General features: G+C 34.1%; 2 protein-coding genes across 2 annotated transcripts; one reads left to right on the forward strand and one right to left on the reverse strand.

Moving 5' to 3' along the window:
* The first annotated feature begins 7,228 nt into the window (after window positions 1-7,228).
* On the forward strand, window positions 7,229-10,564 carry LOC114164116 (TMV resistance protein N-like). Its single transcript, XM_028048644.2, has 4 exons — window positions 7,229-7,780; window positions 8,131-9,238; window positions 9,350-9,646; window positions 9,756-10,564. The coding sequence occupies exons 1-4, from the start codon at window positions 7,317-7,319 to the stop codon at window positions 10,482-10,484; spliced, it is 2,598 nt and encodes an 865-aa protein (XP_027904445.1). The 5' UTR covers window positions 7,229-7,316; the 3' UTR covers window positions 10,485-10,564.
* A 2,690-nt stretch (window positions 10,565-13,254) lies between these two features.
* LOC114164115 (uncharacterized) lies at window positions 13,255-19,698 on the reverse strand. Its single transcript, XM_028048643.1, has 4 exons — window positions 18,983-19,698; window positions 17,508-18,666; window positions 17,084-17,389; window positions 13,255-16,984 (listed from the first exon to the last, which is right to left on the reverse strand). Exons 1-4 carry the CDS (start codon window positions 19,546-19,548, stop codon window positions 13,613-13,615), a joined length of 5,403 nt encoding a protein of 1,800 aa, XP_027904444.1. The 5' UTR covers window positions 19,549-19,698; the 3' UTR covers window positions 13,255-13,612.
* Window positions 19,699-22,314: the final 2,616 nt, after the last annotated feature.

Below are 22,314 nucleotides of genomic sequence, written 5' to 3' on the forward strand. Positions count from 1 at the left end.
GAGGATATTGGAGAAATGACGATAGCCCAGATTGCTATGTTAAAAGCAACACGAGCAAAGGACAAAACGGCTTTGTACGTGCTGTACCGAGTTGTTGATGAGTCTGGCTTTGAGAAGATAGCAAATGTTATGTCTTCAAAAGAAGCGTGGGATATTCTTGAGAAGGCATACAAAGGGAATAACCGTGTGAAGCAAGTTCGACTTCAAACTTTTAGAGGCGAGCTTGAAAGGATGAGGATGAAGGAAGATGAAGGGGTTGCCGAATACGTCTCCCGAGTTGAGACCGTAGCGAATCATCTCGGTAGAAATGGAGAGACGCTGCCCGCTTACCGAGTGGTGGAGAAAATCTTGAGGTCATTAACCGACGACTTCGAGAATATAGTTTGCGCAATAGAGGAATCCAAGGATTTAACAACACTCTCGGTGGAAGAGCTTGTTGGGTCACTTGAAGCGCATGAGCAGCGGAGAAGGAAGAAGAAGGAGGAGTCCCTTGATCAAGCACTCCAAGCAAAGGCAACCATTAGGGAGAAAAAGATTCCTTATACTCAGAACACTCGAGGCCGAGGTGGTAGAGGCAGAGGAGGATATGAAAGAGGTCAAGAACAGGTCGGCCAACAAAACTGGCGTGGCAGAGGACAAGGTGGAGGTCGTGGTGGTAGAGGCCGAGGAGGTCATTCGAACAACTCAGGAGTTAAGTGCTTCAAATGTGGTAAGTACGATCATTTTGCTAAAGACTGCTACTCAGGAGTCAAATGTTACAATTGTGGGAAGGTTGAACATTTCGCGAAGGACTGCCGATCTGAAAGCAAGAAGGAAACGAACTTCCTTTCTGAGGATGCTGAGGAAGAAGGAATATTGATGATGTCTAGGAGATCAGGTGCCGAGCTAAGTTCGAGCTGTTCTGACAACTCAGTTTGGTATGTTGATACAGGAGCAAGCAACCACATGTGCGGGGACGAGAATCTTTTTAAGGAGCTCACAAAAGTTGACGCTGGACACGTATCATTTGGAGATGCATCAAAGGTGGCAGTAAAAGGCCGGGTACAATCTGGTACCTGCAGAAGAACAACCGAGTTGGAGAAATCAAAGATGTGTACTATGTACCCGATCTGAAGAGCAACGTATTGAGCATGGGCCAGTTAATGGAGAAAGGCTACTCGGTTCTGATGAAAGACCGAGTACTATAATTGAAAGACAAGTCAGATCGATTGATTGCCCGAGTAGAGATGAAGAAGAACATGTTGTACAAGCTGGACTTGAAAATAGTCTAAGAGAGGTGCTTGAAACTTGATGTGAAGGATGAAGCTATGATGTGGCACTTCCGGTTTGGCCACTTGCATTTTGCTGGACTAGTCGAGTTGGTGAAAAAGGAGATGGTGTGAGGACTCCCGACGGTGGAGTTTGAAAAGAAATTTTGTGAAGAGTGCGTGCTCAGGAAGCATCCAAGGACCTCATTTTCGAGGACTGCCGAGTACCGGGCAAAGGAACAACTCAGATTAATTCACACAGACATTTGTGGACCAATTACCCATGAATCTTACAGTGGGAAAAGGTATTTCATTTATTTCATAGATGATTTTTCAAGAAAAACATGGGTGTATTTTTTGAAGGAGAAATCCGAGGTGTTCCAAGTGTTTAAAAGGTTCAAAGCAATGGTTGAAAAGGAGATCGACATGCCTATCAAATCTGTTAGGTCTGACCGAGGAGGCGAGTTCATCTGATCCGAGCTCATGAAGTATCGTGAGGAGCAAGGAATAAGGAGATTTCTGACAGCACCATACTCACCCCAACAGAATGGAGTAGCTGAGAGGAAAAATCGAACCATACTTGACATGGTTCGTACAATGTTGAAAAGCAAGAACGTGCCTAAGGAGTTCTGGGCGGAAGCAGTGCAATGTGCCATCTATGTGCAAAATAGATGTCCACATGTTAAGCTGAACGAGAAAACACCACAAGAAGTCTGGAATGGAAGAAATCCGAGTGTGTCTCACCTCAAAGTGTTTGGCAGCATTGCTTATGGTCATGTTCCAGCTCAACAAAGGACCAAACTTGAAGATCGAAGCAAGAAGTATGTGTTTATTGGGTACGATGAAAAATAAGAAATCAATGACCATTGCCTCGCAGAGGGTCTTGATGTAAAGAGATCGATGACCATTGCCTCGCAGAGGGCCTCGATGTGACACAAGAAATCAATGACCATTGCTTTGAAGAGGGTCTTGATGTAAAAAGATCGATGACCATTATCTCGCAGAGGGTCTCGATGTGACATAAGAAATCAATGACCATTGCTTTGCAGAGGGTCTTGATATAAAGAGATCGATGACCATGGCCTCACAGAGGGCCTCGATGTAAAGAGATCGATGACCATTGCATCGCAGAGGGTCTTGATGTAAAGAAAAGGAAATCAATGACCATTGCCTCGCAGAAGGTCTTGATATATATAAAAGGAGAACCTGAATTTTGCTTTTGAACTGTCTAATGAAATGCTAATGCCTAATGAAATGTATGTTTATGACTAATAATGGTGTGATTGTGATGCATTTATTATTATATACAAGGAAAGGTGAGGGTAAAGGATGCAAATAGTCTCTCTTTAGTGTCTCTATTTAACATGGGTTTGATGCTTAAAGTTATAAGGGAAAGTATATGTGCTCACAAGGATAGTTCCCTAATACCTAAATATCAAGGTCACTAGAGTTATGGCCCACTTCATGGCATTTCCCACGACAGTTGGTAAACAACAAGAAGTGGGAGTACCAATGAAGCAAACAACTCTAGCTGGGGTTCTCACAATGACCACTTGGGAAGTACATCCACTATGACACTGCTACACAATCCCCTCTAATTCTAAGCAACTCAGACCCGGGTATAGGGCCCCACTCATGTAATGAATAAAATGTGTGTGTGTGAAGGGAGAACACAATGCATACCTAAACCCACACCTGGCAATTATTCCAAATACAAAAATAAAGAAGATTGAATATACACATACAATTATTTTAAATATAAAAAAAGATAAAAAATGCATACCCAAAAAAAAATAATGAGAAAAGAAAAAATATGAAGAAAAACCACATCAATCTTGCACATCCAAATAAATGGTCTGACTCTCTAGCGTCCCTAGTGGAGTCGCTATCTGTCGCAACCGAAATCGCAACGGGACGACAAACCAAAAAAATAAAATTTGTAAAAACAAAGTTTGGAGTCGCCACCATAGTTATTATAGGAAACTATGGAAAACCATAAAAAAAAGCAAGGTCTGCGAAAAACTAGAGTTTGGGTTCGGGAGTCGGTTACGCGTGGGGAAGGTATTAGCACCCCACAACGTCCGTCCTAAGACGGTACCTTTAATTAAACATGCAAAAGGATGTGGTTTTCAAAATATTTAATTTTCCCAAAAAAAATATAAAAAGATATACAAAAGAAACAAAAATAATTTTTTGGTTTTTTGGGCCAAACAAGGATTAATCCTCGTTCCTACGTATCTCCATTTATAATGGAGAACCATGGTTACATAGTTCTTTTTGAAAAATCTATTTGGAAAATTATTTCAAAATGATTTAATTTATTTTATAATTTTGAAAATCTTTTTATTTAAATTTTAGTATTATTTTGAAATTGGTGTCACGCGACGCGAGCAGCCGGATAGACACTTCAAATAAATTCTTTTTTTTCTAATCTTTTATTTTTTTAATCATTTATAAATTTTTAATATTTTTTTAAAGTTAATTTAGAGTAGTTGTGGATGTCATTGCGACGTGAGCAACCAAATAGATATAAAAGAGTAAACAAAGAAAGTTATATTTTATTTTTAGATCATCTGTATATATTAAAAAATTCGAAAGTCTAAATTGGATGTCATGCAACGCGAGCGGCCAGGCAGACAATAAAGAAAGGGATAAAATATTTTTTATGATTTAAAAAAAAAAGAATGAAAATTGAAAAAACTAAATCAAAAGATGAAAGAATTTCATTGTTTATGTTGGTGGTAATGAGAGAAAGAGAGAGGGTAGAGAATGTTTTCTTCTTCTTTTTTTTCTACCTCCTTCAGTATGTTTTTTTTTAAAGAGAGATAAAAAAAGAGATGTGTATGTGGGAATGGTGATGGAAATTAGAGAAGTGTAGAGAATCTCTTTTTCGGTCCCTTTTTCATATGACAGAGTACGTATTTATATTCACATATTGCAATCTCAATGCAATCTCAGCCTTAATTGTAATGAACAATATAAGGAAAGAATTGGTTATGATAGCAACACATTATGGGAATCAAATCATAGCAAATCAGAGCACAAAAAGGAATATTGATTCTAACTATTAACAAATCAGAGCACAAAATCAATCCCAATTAGTAATATTGATTATAACCATTTGAAGAAATATTTCTTCTAATTATTAGAATCATATCACTAATTTCTCTTCCAGGAACAATGGTAGAAAGCATGTTGAGTTGTTGGGCTCATGAGAAGGAGTGCGATAATTAATAACAAATTGGGCTCTTCCCTCTTTATTCCTTTTTTTTCATCTCTCTTTTTTTTCTTTTTTTTTCTAAAATTAAAAGTTTGAAAATCTTTGAAGAAAATAATGTTTCACATTTTTTTTATTTTTTTTATTTTTTTTGAAAATAAATTTATTTACCCGAACGAAATAGGGTGTTGACAATTGAAATATGTTTTCCTCTTCAAATCTTAAAGATATTTTTAAGAACAAAATTGGAACCCAAACTCCAAAATTAACAATCTCTCTAATGTAGTGATAAACATAGTTTGTATTCTAACATTCAATATCAAACATTATTTAGGAGTCTTTTTATTCGTAAGTTTCTTATAGTTAAGTGTACCTATAGAGTTGTTAATTTGACTGAATCCATAGGACTTGTCCTGAACCACATGGGTTAGGGTCAAAATTGTCCATATGACAAAAATTATCCTATTAGAAAAGTCCACAGGGCCAAAAAGCCCACAAAAACTTCATCGTTCAAGGTTAGTCCATGGTCTTTCTTTTTCAACTTCAACAAATGTTAATTTTTTAAATATATTATTATACCTTAGATTTAGGTTGGCTTGTCTCGATCTTCAGCCAAATCGGCTAAGGCCAACCTTTAGCTTGGGCCGCCCCATCTCGACCTTCGGCCCAGGCTGACCCATCTCAAACTTCAGCCCGAGTCAGCTTGAGTTGACCTTTGGCCTAAGTATGGTTGGAACCGACTTTCCTGAAATTTTATCGAAACTAACTTGGCTGAATTTCGACTAGGGCGAATTCGGTTGAGTTCGGCCAAATTTTGGCCAGAGCATACTCGACTAAATTTTGATCGAGGTTGACTAGTCTTAATTCGGCCAAATTCTGTCGAATTTTGACCGGAATCTTCTTGGCTAAAATTTGGCCTAGTCCGACTTGGCTAAAGTTCGATCGAGGTTGAAATTCAGAGGTCTCAGCCACATTTCGGTTAGGGTCTTCTCGACTGAATTCAACCAAATTTTGGTTGGAACTAACTCGATCCAATTTCGATTGAGGCATACTTTGGATGGGGTCATCTCGAACTTTGATTTTGGCCTAATTTTCTCGACCATCGACCTCAGTTGGTATGTCTCAATCTTTAGTCCGAGCGAACCTGTCTCGACCTTCAGGGCTCGACTTGTCTTGATCTTCGGCTCAAGTTAGACTGTCTTATGCTTCGACCTAAGTCGATTAGTATTGACCTTTGGCACGAGCTAGTCCATTCCGACCTTCGGCCCCTAGTTGACCTTTCCTAACCTTCGAGAGAGCTTGTCTAAAATTTTTGTCTGAAATGAACCTTCTCAATCTTCGGCATGCCATCCCATCTTGGCCTTGAGCTCGAGGTGGCCTGACTCGATATGTGACCATGTCCAAGGTATTGATTTTAAGAGTTAATTAAGTTTTGTAATCAAGTCAAGCCCACCTTAGACTTGACCCTAACCCACTTAAGATGAGGCTTTGAGGACAGGTGCTTTTTTTTACCCCCTCAACTAGAACCCCCTAGAAGGGGGCTTTCTAAAGGGTGTCTTAAACAGAAAGGACCAAATTGCATCAATTTTTCACAAATTAGAACCAATTTACACCAATTTTCACAAACAAAAATCAAATTGAGATTAAAAAAACTAGAAAACAAATTTTATATTTTTGAACAAAAACATGGAATAAATAACTAATTAAACCAATAATATTTTAAATGGGAAACGAGTGGTGATATTTTTCAGTCGAGGTTTCAACATTTCTTTTCTTTTTATGAATGACCATGTAATGACAAAAGTTTATTGAAGTTTTATTCTAATTAGTCTGAATACTAAAGTTCTATACTGATGTCTGATATAATTTATTAAAAAAAAAAGTCCAAGTCAGGATAAATAATATTTTCTGCATTCACCATGAATCTACTTTACATTTTCATTATATTGAATTGATGGATAGGTATAAATAGTCAAAACATGATCTTTGACTTCGACTCACCCCCTACCGAGTATAAAAAATCTAGGTTTTATGCAAAGATACAAATTTCCAAACTATTTAACTCGCAAATATTTGACTTTGGATCAAATAGACAATTAAACAATTGAAGACGAGTTTGAACGCATCAAATAATTCGTGTCTGTCTCAAATTCTAAACAACAAACAATATCAGTCAACTGAAAACCAAAAAAAAAAAGAATAAGATGATAGCAATTTAAAGAAATTTACTTTACTAACAACCAAAAATGTTCTTATGCAACCCAATTAGTAACAACCACTCATGCCAATAGATTCATTCAAAAACTCATATTTTAATGTTGTTCAGTTGGTTGGCAAATTTGAGGCATTTCAAATTTATCTATTCAACAGTTCCCACTTGTTCTCTGTAATTAACTACAGTTTGGGTTGGATAACTGTTTCTAGAAGTAATAGTTAAAGAGAAAAATAAAATAAACTTATCAATTTTTAGAATTATTTATGAATAAATTGAAAAATATTTTAGACCTGCCAATATAAAAAGGTTTTTTTCTCTGTATAATCCAGTCTAAGAGAGAGTAGGTGAAAGGAAATAGTTCTATTTACAGACCAGCATGGAGCGTGAAGTATTTACTTAATTTATGAAAGACTTATGTTTTTTCTTCTGTAAAATATTAGGAAAAGCAGGTTGGCGTGTGTGAACTGATGGTAGGAGCGATTTAACAATGCAACTTGCTTTAAAATAAGTCTATTTAAGTCACCTTATTCAACACCATTCTTTGTCTTTCACTTATCTCTTTGTTCCTTCTTTATTTCTCACCTGTGTTGTTTTTCTTTGTCTTTTGGCTGTTATTTCAAAAACAGAAGGAGAAACCATGTCAGACAGCAATGTTCCTGAAATAAAGTACGATGTTTTTGTTAGCTTTAGAGGCAAGGAAATCCGTGACGGTTTTCTTAGTCATCTGACTGAGGCATTTGACATGAAGAAAATAAATGGTTTTGTAGATGATAAACTTGAGAGGGGAGAAGAAATATGGCCATCACTTGTTACAGCTATTGAAAGATCAGCGATTTCGTTGATCATCTTCTCACCAGATTATGCTTCTTCTCGTTGGTGTTTAGAAGAAGTGCTCAAAATAGTTGAATGTAAAGAGAAATATGAACGGATTGTAATTCCTGTTTTCTACAAAGTGGCACCCACAGATGTAAGACATCAATCTGGAAGTTACGAAAATGCCTTTGCTAACCATCGACTGAACTATACGAGACAGGTGCAAATGTGGAAAGATGCTCTGAAAAAATCTGCTGATTTATCTGGAATTGAATCGTCCAAATTTAGGTAAGCTCTTCTTTTTCCATAATTGTTCCCTACTTTCTGATTGTTTTTGTAGCTATATATGCATATTGTTATAATAACATGGTTTCTTAAATTGCAAAATCTAGTGCTGCGCGTTGCTATAATAACATGCAATATGTTTGAACGAACATTATGTCTCCCATCACATTTCATAGTAACTTCCCTTATAATCCTTTCCCATGGAAAATTCGTAAGCGAGCATATCAACATATAAATAATAATTTTCACAGCCAAACATGAAGCTTGTACATATGACTCACACACTAGTAATTGAATCCATTAACGAATTGATTTTAACACACACTTCATGTCTCTTTGTGTCGTATATATAGAAATGATGCTGAGGTTGTTAAAGAAATTGTGGATCTTGTGCTGAAGAGGTTGGATAAACACCAAGTTATCCCAAAAGGACTTGTTGGAATCGATGAAAAAATTGCAACTTTGGAATCATGGATATGTAATGAACCAAAAGCCACTCACCTCATTGGAATTTGGGGTATGGGGGGTATCGGTAAGACAACCCTTGCAGAAGTAGTATTTCATAGACTACGATCTCAATATCAAGGATCTTACTTCTTAGCCAATGAACGAGATCAATCAACCAAACATGGAATAATTCATTTGAAGAAAATAATATTTTCTAAACTTTTAGGACATGAAGTAGATATTGACACTCCAAATTCCTTGCCTGAAAATATTGTTAGGAGAATTGGTTATATGAAGGTTCTTGTTGTTTTTGACGATGTGAATGATTCAGATCACATAGGAAAACTGTTGGGAAGTCTTGATAATTTTGGTATGGGTAGTACAGTGATTGTGACAACTCGAGATGAGCAAGTGCTTAGGATTAACAGAGTCAGTAAGACGTACAAAGTGAAAGAGTTTAGTTCTGACGAAGCACTTGAACTTTTCAACTTGAATGCCTTTAGTGAAAGTAATGAGGCAAAGGAATACGATGAGATATCAAAATTGGTAGTACATTATGCTAAAGGCAATCCATTAGTTGTTAAAGTTTTGGCTCATCTTCTTCATGGAAGAAATAAGGAAGAATGGGAAGGTTTGTTGGGCAAGCTAAAAACAATGCCTCCAAGAGAAGTTTATGATGTAATGAAACTGAGTTATGATAGTCTAGATCGCAAAGAGCAACAAATTTTTCTAGATTTGGCATGTTTCTTTCTTAGATTGCTTGTACCAGTGGAGGTGGGTGATCTGAAATGTTTATTGAAAGACAATGAAAGTGATAATTCAGTGGCTTTTGAGTTAAGAAGACTGGAAGACAAAGCTCTCATAACAATCTCAGAGGACAATACTGTATCAATGCATGATAGTTTACAAGAAATGGCTTGGGAGATTGTTCGTCAAGAGTGTGTTGAAGATCCTGGAAGCCGCAGTCGGTTGTGGGATCCCAATGATATCAATGAAGCTTTGAAAAATGAAAAGGTTGAAGCCTAACTAAATACAATATCTTACTCTTAATTAAGGTTTATTTTTTTGTGTGGGAAATGTGTGACTTTTTTCATGTTTGAAATTTTTCTTCTGGATTGATGGCAGGTTAGTGAGGACATTAAAAGCATACAAGTACAATTGACTTCAAATAAGAAGCAAATGTTAAGTCCTCAAATTTTTTCTCTGAGAAAATTAAAATTTCTGGAAATTTCTGGGGTAGATGGAAATACTTACCACCAAGTTATTCTTGTTGAAGGAGCACCCTTTTTGGCCACTGAACTAAGATTTGTGTGCTGGGAGGATTTCCCTATGAAGTGCTTGCCAGAGAGTTTTAATGCTGAAAAACTTGTTATATTGGAATTGAGAATGAGCAGAATGAGAAAGTTGTGGGATGGAGTGAAGGTAAATATATACGTGTGTTTCACAGTTAAAATTGGTGTTAATTTAAGGAATGCAACATTAAGTGACTCAGTTCATGTGACATGTTCATTTGTTTTCAATGTTATTACAGAATCTAGCGAATTTAAAAAGACTAAATCTCCATTGGGCCATGAAGTTAAAGGAGCTTCCAGATTTATCAGGAGCCATAAGACTTGAAGAACTGTACCTCTGTGGTTGTTATAGGTTGAGAAGCCTGCATTCATCTATTTTCTCTCTGCCAAAACTTAAGACATTGGAACTGTCTCGCTGCATGTCGTTTACCATACTTCCAAGTTCACCTTGGAGAAACAGTGAATTGAAGTGTCTATTGATGCGTGCTTGCGACAATCTTCAAACAATATCAGAGCTTCCTCCTTTCCTTACAACTTTAGATGTCTCCTTCTCAGCATCACTGAAAACTCTACCCAACCTTCCTCTTTCCCTTCAAGCCCTAAATGCTGCTTTTTGCGAGTCACTTGAGAATCTACCAGAGCTTCCACCGTTACTTTCAACTTTAAATGTCTCTGCATGCTATTCACTTCAAATTCCACCCAACCTTCCCTTTTCTCTTCAAATTGTAAACCTCTGTGAAAGCTGCTCACTTCGGAGTATACTTGAGCATATTCGATCCATTAAAACTACAGATACCAAATATTTTGAAAGTCAACAAACTCTATTAAATTTTCCCACAGACCTTCAAATGCCGTGTACCTGCAATTCAATCGAGACTCCACAAGAGCTTTCCCCGTCTCTCAGCTCTCAATTTGATGATTTTTCTGCTTACTTGGATACCTGTATAAGAAACTTCCTGAAGGCATAAACCCTTGCCAACACCTGTATCTCTATTGTATATCATATCGTATCCTTAATTATAGAATTTTTTTTCTTCATACAATTTCATCCCATGGTCTCTTAAATTATTTTTAAAACACAAATTTAATATTTTTCTAATATTTTTATTTGTTATTTGTTTTTATCATATATAATATTATATTTTTTATATAATTGTTTTTATTTTTTAACTTATTGTCCTACGTGTAATTTTATTATAATTGTAAAATAAATTTTATTTGTTATAATATAATAATTTAATGTAATTGACATGAATTATTTTTATGATTATCTAACATATATTGAAGTTCAAAAGATGAAATATTTATGTCAAAATTATATTGTTATAAGTTTAATCTTTATTTTTTATGTGATTTTGATCAAGTGATATATTATAACTTTTATTAGTATATAAAATAAGAGATTTCATTTTAATTCAAAAAATAAAATAAACAGACATTTAAAATATTTTTTAATTTGAGTATTTGTTTTTTTTTTTATATATATTTTTTAAATATTTTCAAATTTTATCAACTAGATTTCATTAGTGTTTATAAATTTAATAAATATTTTGGTTCTCATGAAATTTTATTTAGTATTCTAATTTAAAATATATATAATTGAAATATATAATTATAATTTTTTTCTAAATATTTGATAATGAAGAAACATATATTTTTTAATATTAAATATGTGATAATATTATGTTTCCTTATAATTTTATAATATATATTTCATAAAAGTTAATTAATTAATATTGAAATGGTAAAAAAGTAGGTACGGATACAGTGTTAGTGGGTTTTGTTTATTTTAAAATGTGAAGATTTAAATGCTGTTTTTATATTTTGGTTTACATAACGGTCTTATGCTAATTGAGTATTAGGGATTAAGGCAGTATGGGGGAGCAGTTTTTATTTTCTGCAACTTTTAAACGTAGTAATCTGCTGATTTCAATAACACAGTTTCAAGTTTACATTCAGAAAGCATTTTTTACCTGAATTGTGTTCACATACAGATATGGGTATAAATGAAAATGTGGATGAGAAAAAAAATTGATACCCGTTGAATTTATACGGATAAATTTTTTTTCTAAAATTAGATATCCGACAATAAGACTTGTCTCCGTCCTTTTTATTGTCAGGATAAAGTTAAAGGAAAGACAGAACAAAATTTGATGAGACCCGTTATAAAATAATCTCTCCAAAATTGACTAAATTTACTAAAGAGAAATAGATAAAAATTGTGGAACCATTAAAAAAAGGTTGAAATGACATAGTAGTCGTTTAATATGTAAGGTTGAGGACAAACATATATTTTCTTTCAAAAACAAAATGAAAAAAAAGCACCTTTGGAATAATACACATGCACTAAATTGTTTTGTCTCTTTTACTTTTTTGGCTCCTGCAATTCAAACATCTGAAAGATTAATTTAAAGTGAGGTGGCAGAGAGATCGTTGTTCAACTCTTAAAAAAACCAATGACTAATATTTGTGATAATAAAAAAAAATGATTTTATATTCTTATATATTTTTCTTATAAATTCTTTATTTCATCCAACATCTGGGGTAGATGACGCCGGTCACGGTCTTCCTTCTCATTCTGGGATTTGCTGCAATTCTTGTTCTGCTTCCTTTTTTTCTTGACATTCTCGTCCCTTCAAAAATAATGTACAGGTAATTGTATAAAAAAATGGAAGACTATAAAGTTGTATGTCAGAACCATCTCGTCCAGCGAGATCTCCTCCACTCGTCCAGCGAGACATAATAGTTGTGTTGCAGTTAATTGATATCTCGCCAGCGAGAGATAAGGCTCACCCAGCAAACAAACAGTTCTGATTGGTTAAGTGTCGAGAATTAAAGAAAAGAAGTTAGTTCTTTTGATGTGGAAACGCAGAGAAACTCAAAAACCTCGGTCAAGGGCACATTGTGGGATGAAATTACAACGAATTCTTTCATCTACTCTCGTGCAAATTCATCAAATCCGTATGTTTCAGGTGATTAGGAGTAGCTGATCTCTATTTTCATTAGGATTGGATGTAATGAATTCATACCCTATGGAACTTTTCCTATACAATATAATCTCTTCCGTATTCAATTGTTTTATCTTGATTATTAATGTGTATGATATGAATATCATGTTATTTGTTGTTACTGAATCATTGAAAAATGAATTTGGAACTAGACATGGATAGAACACCCAAGAGTTATGATCTAGGGATAGACATTATCTCTTGGTCATTCTAGAAATGTGATCTTAATGTAAATTATATGCTAAAATGACTAGGAAATTAGAGTTTTAACATAAGATTTTGAACTTGCTTCTAAGGGATTAGAGTAAGTATGCTTTAACATGAATGTGAGTACGTGTGTATATATATATATATATATATATATATATATATATATATATATATATATATATATATATATATATATATATATATTGTGTAGTAAACATAATCCTTTGTTTAATGTTCATACATCACACTAAAAAAATCATGAAATACGAATAAATTTCGGTGCCTAAATAATCAAATATTGATATAGCCAGTAAGTAAACTACGTTTGTCACAATCCTATGTCATTGATTTATAGTGGCTGATTTGTATCAGAAATCAATGATCAATTCAATGATAGAAGTGAGTGATTAATTTAGTAACTAAAACGAGTAACTGGTTTAGTAACAAAATATAATTTTATCAATTTTCCAATAGAATGTCATGCTGATACAAATGAGAACTTCAAATGTCCATGTAAGAGTATGATAAATTTAACCATTTGATCATTATCATAGTCTCATCATACTCAATTCTGTGACTTATGAGTTGCAAAACCACAAAAATCCTCCGTATCTTACAAAATGAATGTTCTTACAACGCAAAGTGATCAACACTCGTTTAAATAAAAATACCTGGAAATTATGAGGCACAACCAAGATCCATTTGTTTAATGAAATTGTACACTGATTCTCACATGAACTCGGAAATTAACGTTAACAACTTGAATGTCTTAGGTCACTGTGTTCTTATAATTTGAAATAATACATATTTTTCTAAATCAGATATTTGATTTTAAACCAGTTGAAGAAATACCTGGATGATAAGAAGAACAACTCAACTCAATTTGATTGATGAAATTGAAACATTGAGTCATGAAATCCCATTTGTTGAATGAAACTTTTATATGCTGAGGTGCTAACAGGGCTTACCCCAAATCCTTTTAAAGCAGGATTGGACAGTATGGTAGTTCCTGTGTCACTGGTTTGAATTGAAACCTGGATTTTTAACCTTATTTGAATTTTAGCTCTCTTGTTTAGCATCTCAGAACATCTTTGGTCATATATCACACACACATGATCTGATTCAATTGTCCAGGACCCAATATCTATGTACATTCCAACACTGTCCTTTTGACCCTCTCCATCACCATCACTTACGATGAGGTTAACTTCAAGTTTTTCAAACATCTCTGTCTCTTCACACTGACCAAGGATGAAGCAGAAAATAAAGCCCAATCTGTGGGAAAATGCATGAGAAGACAGATCAATGACTAAATAATCCTCTGTTGTCTTATTCTCCAACCACTCTAGGATACTGCTTCCTGGATACATGTAACCAGCTTGATAAAAACCATATTTATCATCATAGTCATTGTAATTTTCAAGATCATCATGATTTGGTGAAGATAGGTGGTGATTTGCAAACTTCATAACGTTGATTCGTGCATTCAACCCAATAGAAAGTAGAGAATGTTCATCCAAGTTCAAGCAATTCCAGAACAGAAGCCATTTTCTATTTTCCTTTAGTTGTTCAACTGTTGTTGAAGGAAACAACGCGGTCTTCAAAGATTCACAGTCTTTAGCATTTAGAGCTTTAAGTGAGAGGGGAAGCTTTGGTAAAGTCTGAATTGAAATGCAGCCACTGACATCTAGAGTTTCAAGGGATAGTGGAAGCTTCGGTAGACTCTCTAGTGATTGGCAAAATGATACATTTAGAGTTTTAAGGGATATGGGAAGTTCTGGTAAATTTTGAAGTGAAGAACAATGCTGGACATTTAGAGTTTGAAGGGACCAAGGAAGCTCTGGTAAAGTTTGAAGAGATTCACAAACTGTTGCTTCAAGAGTTTTAAGAGAAGAGGGAAGCTTAGGAAAAGTTTGAAGTGAAGTGCACAATTCTGTATCTAGAATTTCAAGGGACAAGGGAAACTCTTGTATAGTTTCAAGAGATTCACAACCTCTGATATCTAGAATTTCAATGGATTGGGGAAGGTGTGGTAGAAATTGAAGAGACTTACAACCATTAACATCTAGAATTTTAAGGGATGGGGGCAGCTCTGGAAGAGTTAGAAGAGATTCACATTCTGTGGCTTCTAGAATTTTCAATGAAAATGGAAGCTTTGGTAGACTTTGAAGAGCTTCACAACCTCGAACGTCTAGATTTTCAAGGGACAAGGGGAGTTCTGGTAGTGTTTGAAGAGACTCACAAGCTCTAAAATCTAATGATTTAAGGGTCATGGGAAGCTTTGGTAGAGTTTCAAGGGATTCACAACCTCGGACATCCAGATTTTGAAGTGAAAGAGGAAGCTCTGGTAGAGTTAGAAGAGAATCACAACATCTAACATCTAAAGTTTCAAGGGATAGGGGAAGCTTTGGTAGAGTTTGAAGAGATTTGCAGCCATTAGCATCTAAAGTTTTAAGTGATTGGGGAAGTTGTGGTAAAGTTTGAAGAGATTCACATTTTGTGCATTGTAGAGTTTTCAAAGATTGGGGAAACTCGGGTAAAATTTGAAGAGATTCACAACCTGTGACATCTAGAGTTTCAAGAGATAAGGGAAGGTTTTGTAGCTTTTGAAGAGATTCACATCCTCTCAAATCCAAAGTTTCCAGGGACAATGGGAGCTTTGGTATGGCTTGAAGAGATTCACAATCTCTGACATCTAGAGTTTCAAGCCTCAAGGGAAGATTTGGTAATGTTTGAAGAGATTTGCAACCATTGACATCCAGAGTTTTAAGGAATCGGGGAAGTCTTGGAAAATTTTGAAGAGCTTCACAATTTTTGACTTCCAGTGTTTCAAGGCATAATGGTAGCTCAGGTAGACATAGAAATGATTGACAACTTTTGACACTTAGGGTTTTGAGGGATTGTGGTAGCTCAGGTAGTGTTTGAAGTGAAGAGCAACATTGGGTGTTTAGTGTTATGAGGGAATGAGGAAGCTTAGGTAAGGTTTGAAGAGACTCACAGTCAGTGACTTGTAGTGTTTTAAGAGATGAAGGAAGATTTTTTGCATTCTTTAGTGAAATGCTTAATTTTGTATCTGGAGTTTCAATTGACAATGAAAGATCTGTTATTGCTTGAACAAATTCACATCCATTCATGACCTCTAAAGTCTCAAGGGATAGGGGAAGTTCTGGTAGAGTTTGAAGAAGTTCAAAGTCTTTGACATCTAGAGCTTTTGGGGACAATGGAAGCTCAGGTAAAGTTTGAAGAGATTCACAACCTCTGACATCTATAGTTTCTAAGGATATGGGAAGTTTTGGTAGAATTTGAAGAGATTCACAACCTCTGACATCTAAAGTTTCAAGGGATAGAGGTAGCTCAGGTAACATTTGAAGGGATACACAACCACTAACATCTAGAGATTTAAGGCCCATAGGAAGCTTTGGCAAAGTTTGAAGAGCTTCACAACCACTGACATCTAGATTTTCAAGGAACAAGGGAAACTCTGGTAAAGTTTGAAGAGATTTGCAACCACTGACATCTAGTGTTTTAAGGAACTGTGGAAACTTTGGTAGAGCTTGGAGAGATTCCAAACCTGTACAATCTAGACTTTCAAGGGATAGTGGAAGATTTAGAAGAGCTTGAAGATATTCACAATGTCTAACATCCATAATTTTAAGGTTCATGGGAAGCTGTGGTAAAGTTTGTAGAGATTTACAACCATTGACGTCTAAAGTTTCAAGTAATTGGGGAAGCTCTGGTAGAGTTTGAAGAGATTCACAGTTTGTGGCTTCTAGTGTTTCTAAGAATAGGGGGAGCTTTGGTAGAACTTGGAGAGATTCACATTTTGTTGCTTTGAGAATCTTGAGGGATGGAGGAAGCTTTGGTAGAGTTAGAAGTGAAGTGCAAAATTCTATGTCTAGAACTTGAAGGGATAGGGGGAGATTTGGTAGAGTTTGAAGAGAATTACAACCTCTAACATCTAAAGTTTCAAGGGACACAGGAAACTCTGGTAGAGTTTGAAGAGATTTGCAACTATTAACATCTAGAGTCTTTAGTAACAAGGGAAGATCTGATATATTTTGAAGCTTGCTGCAATAGCTCATATCTAAAATTCTAAGCTTGCTTTGATGTTTAAATGATGAGGGAAGTGCATTAACCATAGAGCAACACATGAGATCCAATACTTCAAGATTTGTGGCTTTTGATAAATCTGGTAGCTCCTTTAACATGCGAGAACTATTGAGGTCAAGTTCTCTTAAATTTACCAAATTCTGTGATAGAATTAAACAAAATGGAGTTACACACCAGCTGAGTAAATGTTATATTCAGTTTACTAAAAAAAATGATAACATTGAAATAAACATATTTACCTTCACACCATCCCAAAGTTTTTCTATGTTGGCTTGTTGCAATGACAATATTACAAGCTTTTCGGTAGAAAAATTTTCTGGCAAGGATTTTAGAGGATAACGATCCCAGTAAAGAAATTTTAGCTCAGTCACCAATAGTTGAAGTCCTTCAGCAAGAATATAATGTTGATGGAACAAATCATCATTGCAGTTCCCAGAAATTTCCAGAAATTGTAGTATGCTCATCTTGGCAAATATATGAGGGCTTAACTTTTGTTTCTTAATTGTTGACAATTGAATTCTTATGCTTCTTATGGCCTCATTTCCCTACCATCACGAAGAAAAATCAAACATCATTAAATGCCACAAAAGCATCATAACTTTTTCAACTTTTTAAAAGGGCACAAAAGCAATGTCTGAAGTGAAATATTAGTTTGAGTTTAACCTTATTATTTTTCAATGCTTCATAAACATCATCAGGATCCCACAATCGACTACGGTTTCCTTGTGTGCTAGACTCTCTACGAACAATCTCCCAAGCCATTTCTTGTACACTGTCATGCATAAAAACAAAACTCTCCTCACTTGACTTTGATTGAATAATCTCCAAAGCCATTTCATGTAAACTGTGATCCTTAGAAATTGTTATAAGAGCTCTATCTTCAAGCCTTTTCAAATCAACAGCCACTGAATTGTCGCTTTCTCCATCTTTCAACAATGATTTTAGAGAACCCACATTCACTGATTTTCGCAATCTAAGAAAGAAACATGCCAGATCTAAAAAAACTTGTTGCTCTTTACGATCTAGATCATTATAACTCCATTTTAGGACATCATAAACTTCTCTAAGAGGCATTTTCTTAAGCCTGTCTAATTCACTTTCCCATACTTCCCTTTCGTTTCCACGTAAACGACCAGCCAAAACTTTCACTACTAAAGGAACGCCTTGGGCATAATTCACCACCCTTTCAGAAAGCTCATTGTATTCCCTTTGATGATCTTTTTGGTTAAAAACATTCAAATTGAAAAGTTCGAGTGCTTCCTCGGAACTGAATTTTCTTAGCTGGTATTCCTCATCAAATTTGTTAGCCTTAAGCACTTGCCTGTTTCTGGTTGTTACAATTATTCTACTACCTGATCCAAAGTTATCAACAGATCCCAGTAATTTCTCTAGGTCTTCTAAATCATTCACATCATCAAGAACAATAAGAACTTTCATACCACCAATTCTCCTAACAACATCTTCGGGCAACGAATTTGGTGTGTCAATATCCACATCATATCCTAATAATTTAGAGAAAATACTTTTCTTCAAAGGAATTATTCCATGTTTGTTTGATTGATCTCTCTCATTGGCTAAAAAGTAAGAACCGTCATATTTAAACTTCAGTTTATTAAACACTTCTTCCACGAGAGTTGTTTTGCCCATACCTCCCGTGCCCCAAACTCCAATAAGTCGAGTGTCTTCTGGTTCTTTTCCTATCAGCGATTCAACAGTTGCAATTTTTTCGTCAATTCCAACCAATCTTTTCAGGTTAACTGAGGGTTTAGCCAACTTTTCCAGAACAACCTTCACTATTTCTTTAACCAGCTCAGCATCATCCCTATATCATGCATGCAAAGAAAGAATTAGTGTGTTCAGATCTATGAAAATTTGAGTCATCTATCTGTGTTGGACTCGTAGTTGATACTTCAAAATAAACGAGTCAATTTATCAGATACATGTTGAGATCCATGTATCGTATTTGTGCAGCGTATAACTTGAGATCAATACTGTTAATGCTTGATTACTAAATACATTCTGCTTAAAACAACTTAAAAATAATGCAGTTTAAGCAAAACACGATTTGATTATAAGCATATAGCTCTAACTACAAGAAAACATTGAAGATTTACATAAAAATGAAAACGAAAACTTACTGATATTTTGATGATGCAATTCCTGATATTATAGTAGATTTCTTCAAAGAATCTCTCCAGATTTGCACCCTGTTGGTCTGATATTTTCTCTGATGCTTAGCAAATGCATCTTGGTAACTCTTGGATGATTGATGTCGTACATCTGTGGGTTCCACTTTGTAGAAAACAGGGATCAAAATCTGTCCAAACTTATCTCTACATTGAAGTATTGTGACAAGTTCTTGTAAACACCAACGAGAAGAAGCATAGTGTTGTGAGAATATGATCAATGAAATGGAAGACCCTTTAATTGCTCGTACAAGTGATGACCATACTTCATCTCCTCTCTCAAGTTTAACATCTACGAAAGCATTTATTTTCTTCCTTTCAAAATCCATAACCAAATGGCTAAGAAACCCGTCGCGGATGTCCTCACCTCTAAAACTCACAAAAACATCATACTTTATTTGAGGAGTGCTGTTGTCTAACGAGAGTTCTTCCTCAACAGGTTTTTGTCTTTTAACTATCCTCAAGACAAAGTAAAACATCACACAAAGACATAAACAAGAGACAGAGAAAAACAGCATATTGAATTTAAAAACTCCAAAACAACTCAGACAAAATATGGAGTTGGATTGGAACAAGTGCACACTGGTTTTTTCTTTCTTCGTCCCAGATACTAAACAAAGTATGGTGTTGGCCAAATACAGTAATTGATATTGATGGAGTCAACCTTGGCTTGGTTCTTCTCTATGGCCAAAAATGAATAATTGAGGAGATAGATACTATGGTGGTCACCACATATTTTCAACAACATTAAAGACTGAACGTACAAATTGGTTGTGGCATGCATTAACTCTCATATATTCAACATTTCCCATTATTTTACCAATAATTCATATTCGTCTTAATTTTATTTATACATAGTCGAATATGATTTTAAGGACAAATTAAAAATTATCTATCCTAAATTATTTTAATATATTTTGATCTCTAAATATTAAAAATGAGAATGGATATAGTATTTTTAAAAAATTAATATTAATCTTATTAAACTTTTTAAATAGTGTTTGAGACAAATATTTAAGCTAAAACATGTCAAAATCATATAAACAATTTAACATACATTGAATATGTCAAAAAAAATTAAAATATTAAAAAAATTCTAATTTTATATTAAAATTTACGGACTAAAAACATTTAATTTTTTTTCTCTCTTCTTATAGTGTTTATTAAGATTTAAAATCTGTTTTTATCTTTTAACTTTTAGTAAAAATTAAAATTAATTATTTTTAGAAACGTTAACTTAATTTAGTCCCTTAACTTAAAAATTTTAAAAATATGTGAATTTAACATTTAAGACGTTAAATAATAAACTTTACCAGATTTGATTAAAATACCATTTTTGCACGTTTCTAAAACGATGAGATTAAATTAAATTAAAATTTGAAAAAAAAAACTAATTTCAATCTTAATTAACGTTAAAGGGCCTAATAAGATATCACCTCTCTCTAAATATATATATTAAATGTTAAGAGACCAGTTTTGATTTCGAAAATCATTTTTCTTATTTTTTTTACTGTCAAGTTAAAGAGTTAAACTGTTAAAAGAGAAGGGGGGACAGAAAATGATAGCTAGGTGGGACCAACTCAAATTGCGTGTTGGTTTGCTTTGTGTTAGGACAAGTTTTATTTTAGGTTGAATAGGCAAAGAATATTGAATTTTCAATGTTATTGCAAATTTGTGAATTAATTGCTCATTTGAAATTTCTGTAGACATTAGCAAAAATGTGTGGGTGAAGTTCAAGAAGAAAAGAGAGAAAAACATTTGATGAGACCATTATAAATAATCTCTCAAAAAATTGACTAAATTTACTAGAGAGAAATATATAAAAATTGTGGAACCATTTATAAAAAAAATGTTGAAATGATATATACGTATAGTCGTTTGATCTGTAAGACTGTAAGGTTGAGTACAAACATATTTTCTTTCATAAACAAAAATGGAAAAAAGCACCTTTGGAATAATACACATACACTTAATTGTTTTTTGTCTTTTACTTTTTTCCTATTTCCAGCAATTCAAACATCTGAAAATTTAATTTGAAGGTGAGGGTGATAGAAATTGTAAGTTCAATTCACCTCTAAGAAAACACTAATAATTAACATATTTGTGATAAAAAATAAATTGTGATTTTTATATTCTTATATATTTTTCTTATAAATTTTTGGTTAAATATGTTTTTGTCCTTCAACTTTCAGTGAAAATTGGAATTAGTTCCTCTTCGAAACTTTGGCCCAATGTTGACAAAGATTGATTAAAAGATTTTGATGATGATAAAGATGCTGAAGAAAACACTTGAAGATATTGAAGACAATATAGTTTATGTTTAAAGATTCTTATTGTAATATACTTAAACTTTTTCTACTTAGGTGCTTTTTTTAGTTAGGTGCAAAATTGTTAGAACAACAGTCAGCTCGCAACTCCTATGAGAGAAACTCATTTTTTTCACAAAAATCAGTATGGTAATCGATTACCAACTTATAATAATCCATTACCAACTCAAAAAATAAGATAATCGATTATCACTGACAGTTATAACTTGATTCTTGAAAAATGACTTGAAAGGTAATCGATTACCACTGGCAGTTATAAAAATATTTGTTCAAATTTGTACATGAGATAATCAATTACCATCTTGGGTAATCGATTAACACTGCAAAACTTTGTTTTCGAGTAACTGTTATTTTTTGTGCATCTTTCTCCTTTAAACTCTTTATTTATCTGCACTTGCATTTAAAGTAACTGTTATTTTAAGTTAATCATTTAAATTTTGAGATAAATTTTAAAACTTGTTAAGACTTATAAAAATCCAATTCACCCCCCTCTTGATTTTTTTACCATAGATTAAATATTCCGCTGCGCGATACCAACACCCAATTTAGTCCCCCAACTTCAAAATTGCATGAATTTAATTAGTTATTTTAACCAAATTTTGTTGAGTTTATTTGACACTTCAAATGTGTTTCATGATAGTTTCTTAGCTAATATTGAAGCAAAAAATGTGTTAAACGATGTAAACATCTCAGATGTTATTATGAAATGCAATTTGCTTGAAAGAACTAAATTCACGTAGTTATGAAGTTAAAAAGACTAAATTTAGCTAAAGTTTTATAAAAGACTAATTCGAATTTTTACTTGAATTTTCACTTGAAGGACCACGATCATGTTTAATCCTAAATTCTTTATTTCATCCAACATCTAGGGTAGATGACGCCGGTCACGGTCTTCATTCTCATTCTGGGATTTGCTGCAATTCTTGTTCTGCTCCCTTTTTTCTTGGCATTCTCATC

This window comes from Vigna unguiculata, chromosome 9, assembly GCF_037176805.1.
Source record: "Vigna unguiculata cultivar grain cowpea cultivar isolate G323 ecotype 2 chromosome 9, ASM3717680v1, whole genome shotgun sequence".
NCBI lineage: Eukaryota > Viridiplantae > Streptophyta > Magnoliopsida > Fabales > Fabaceae > Vigna > Vigna unguiculata.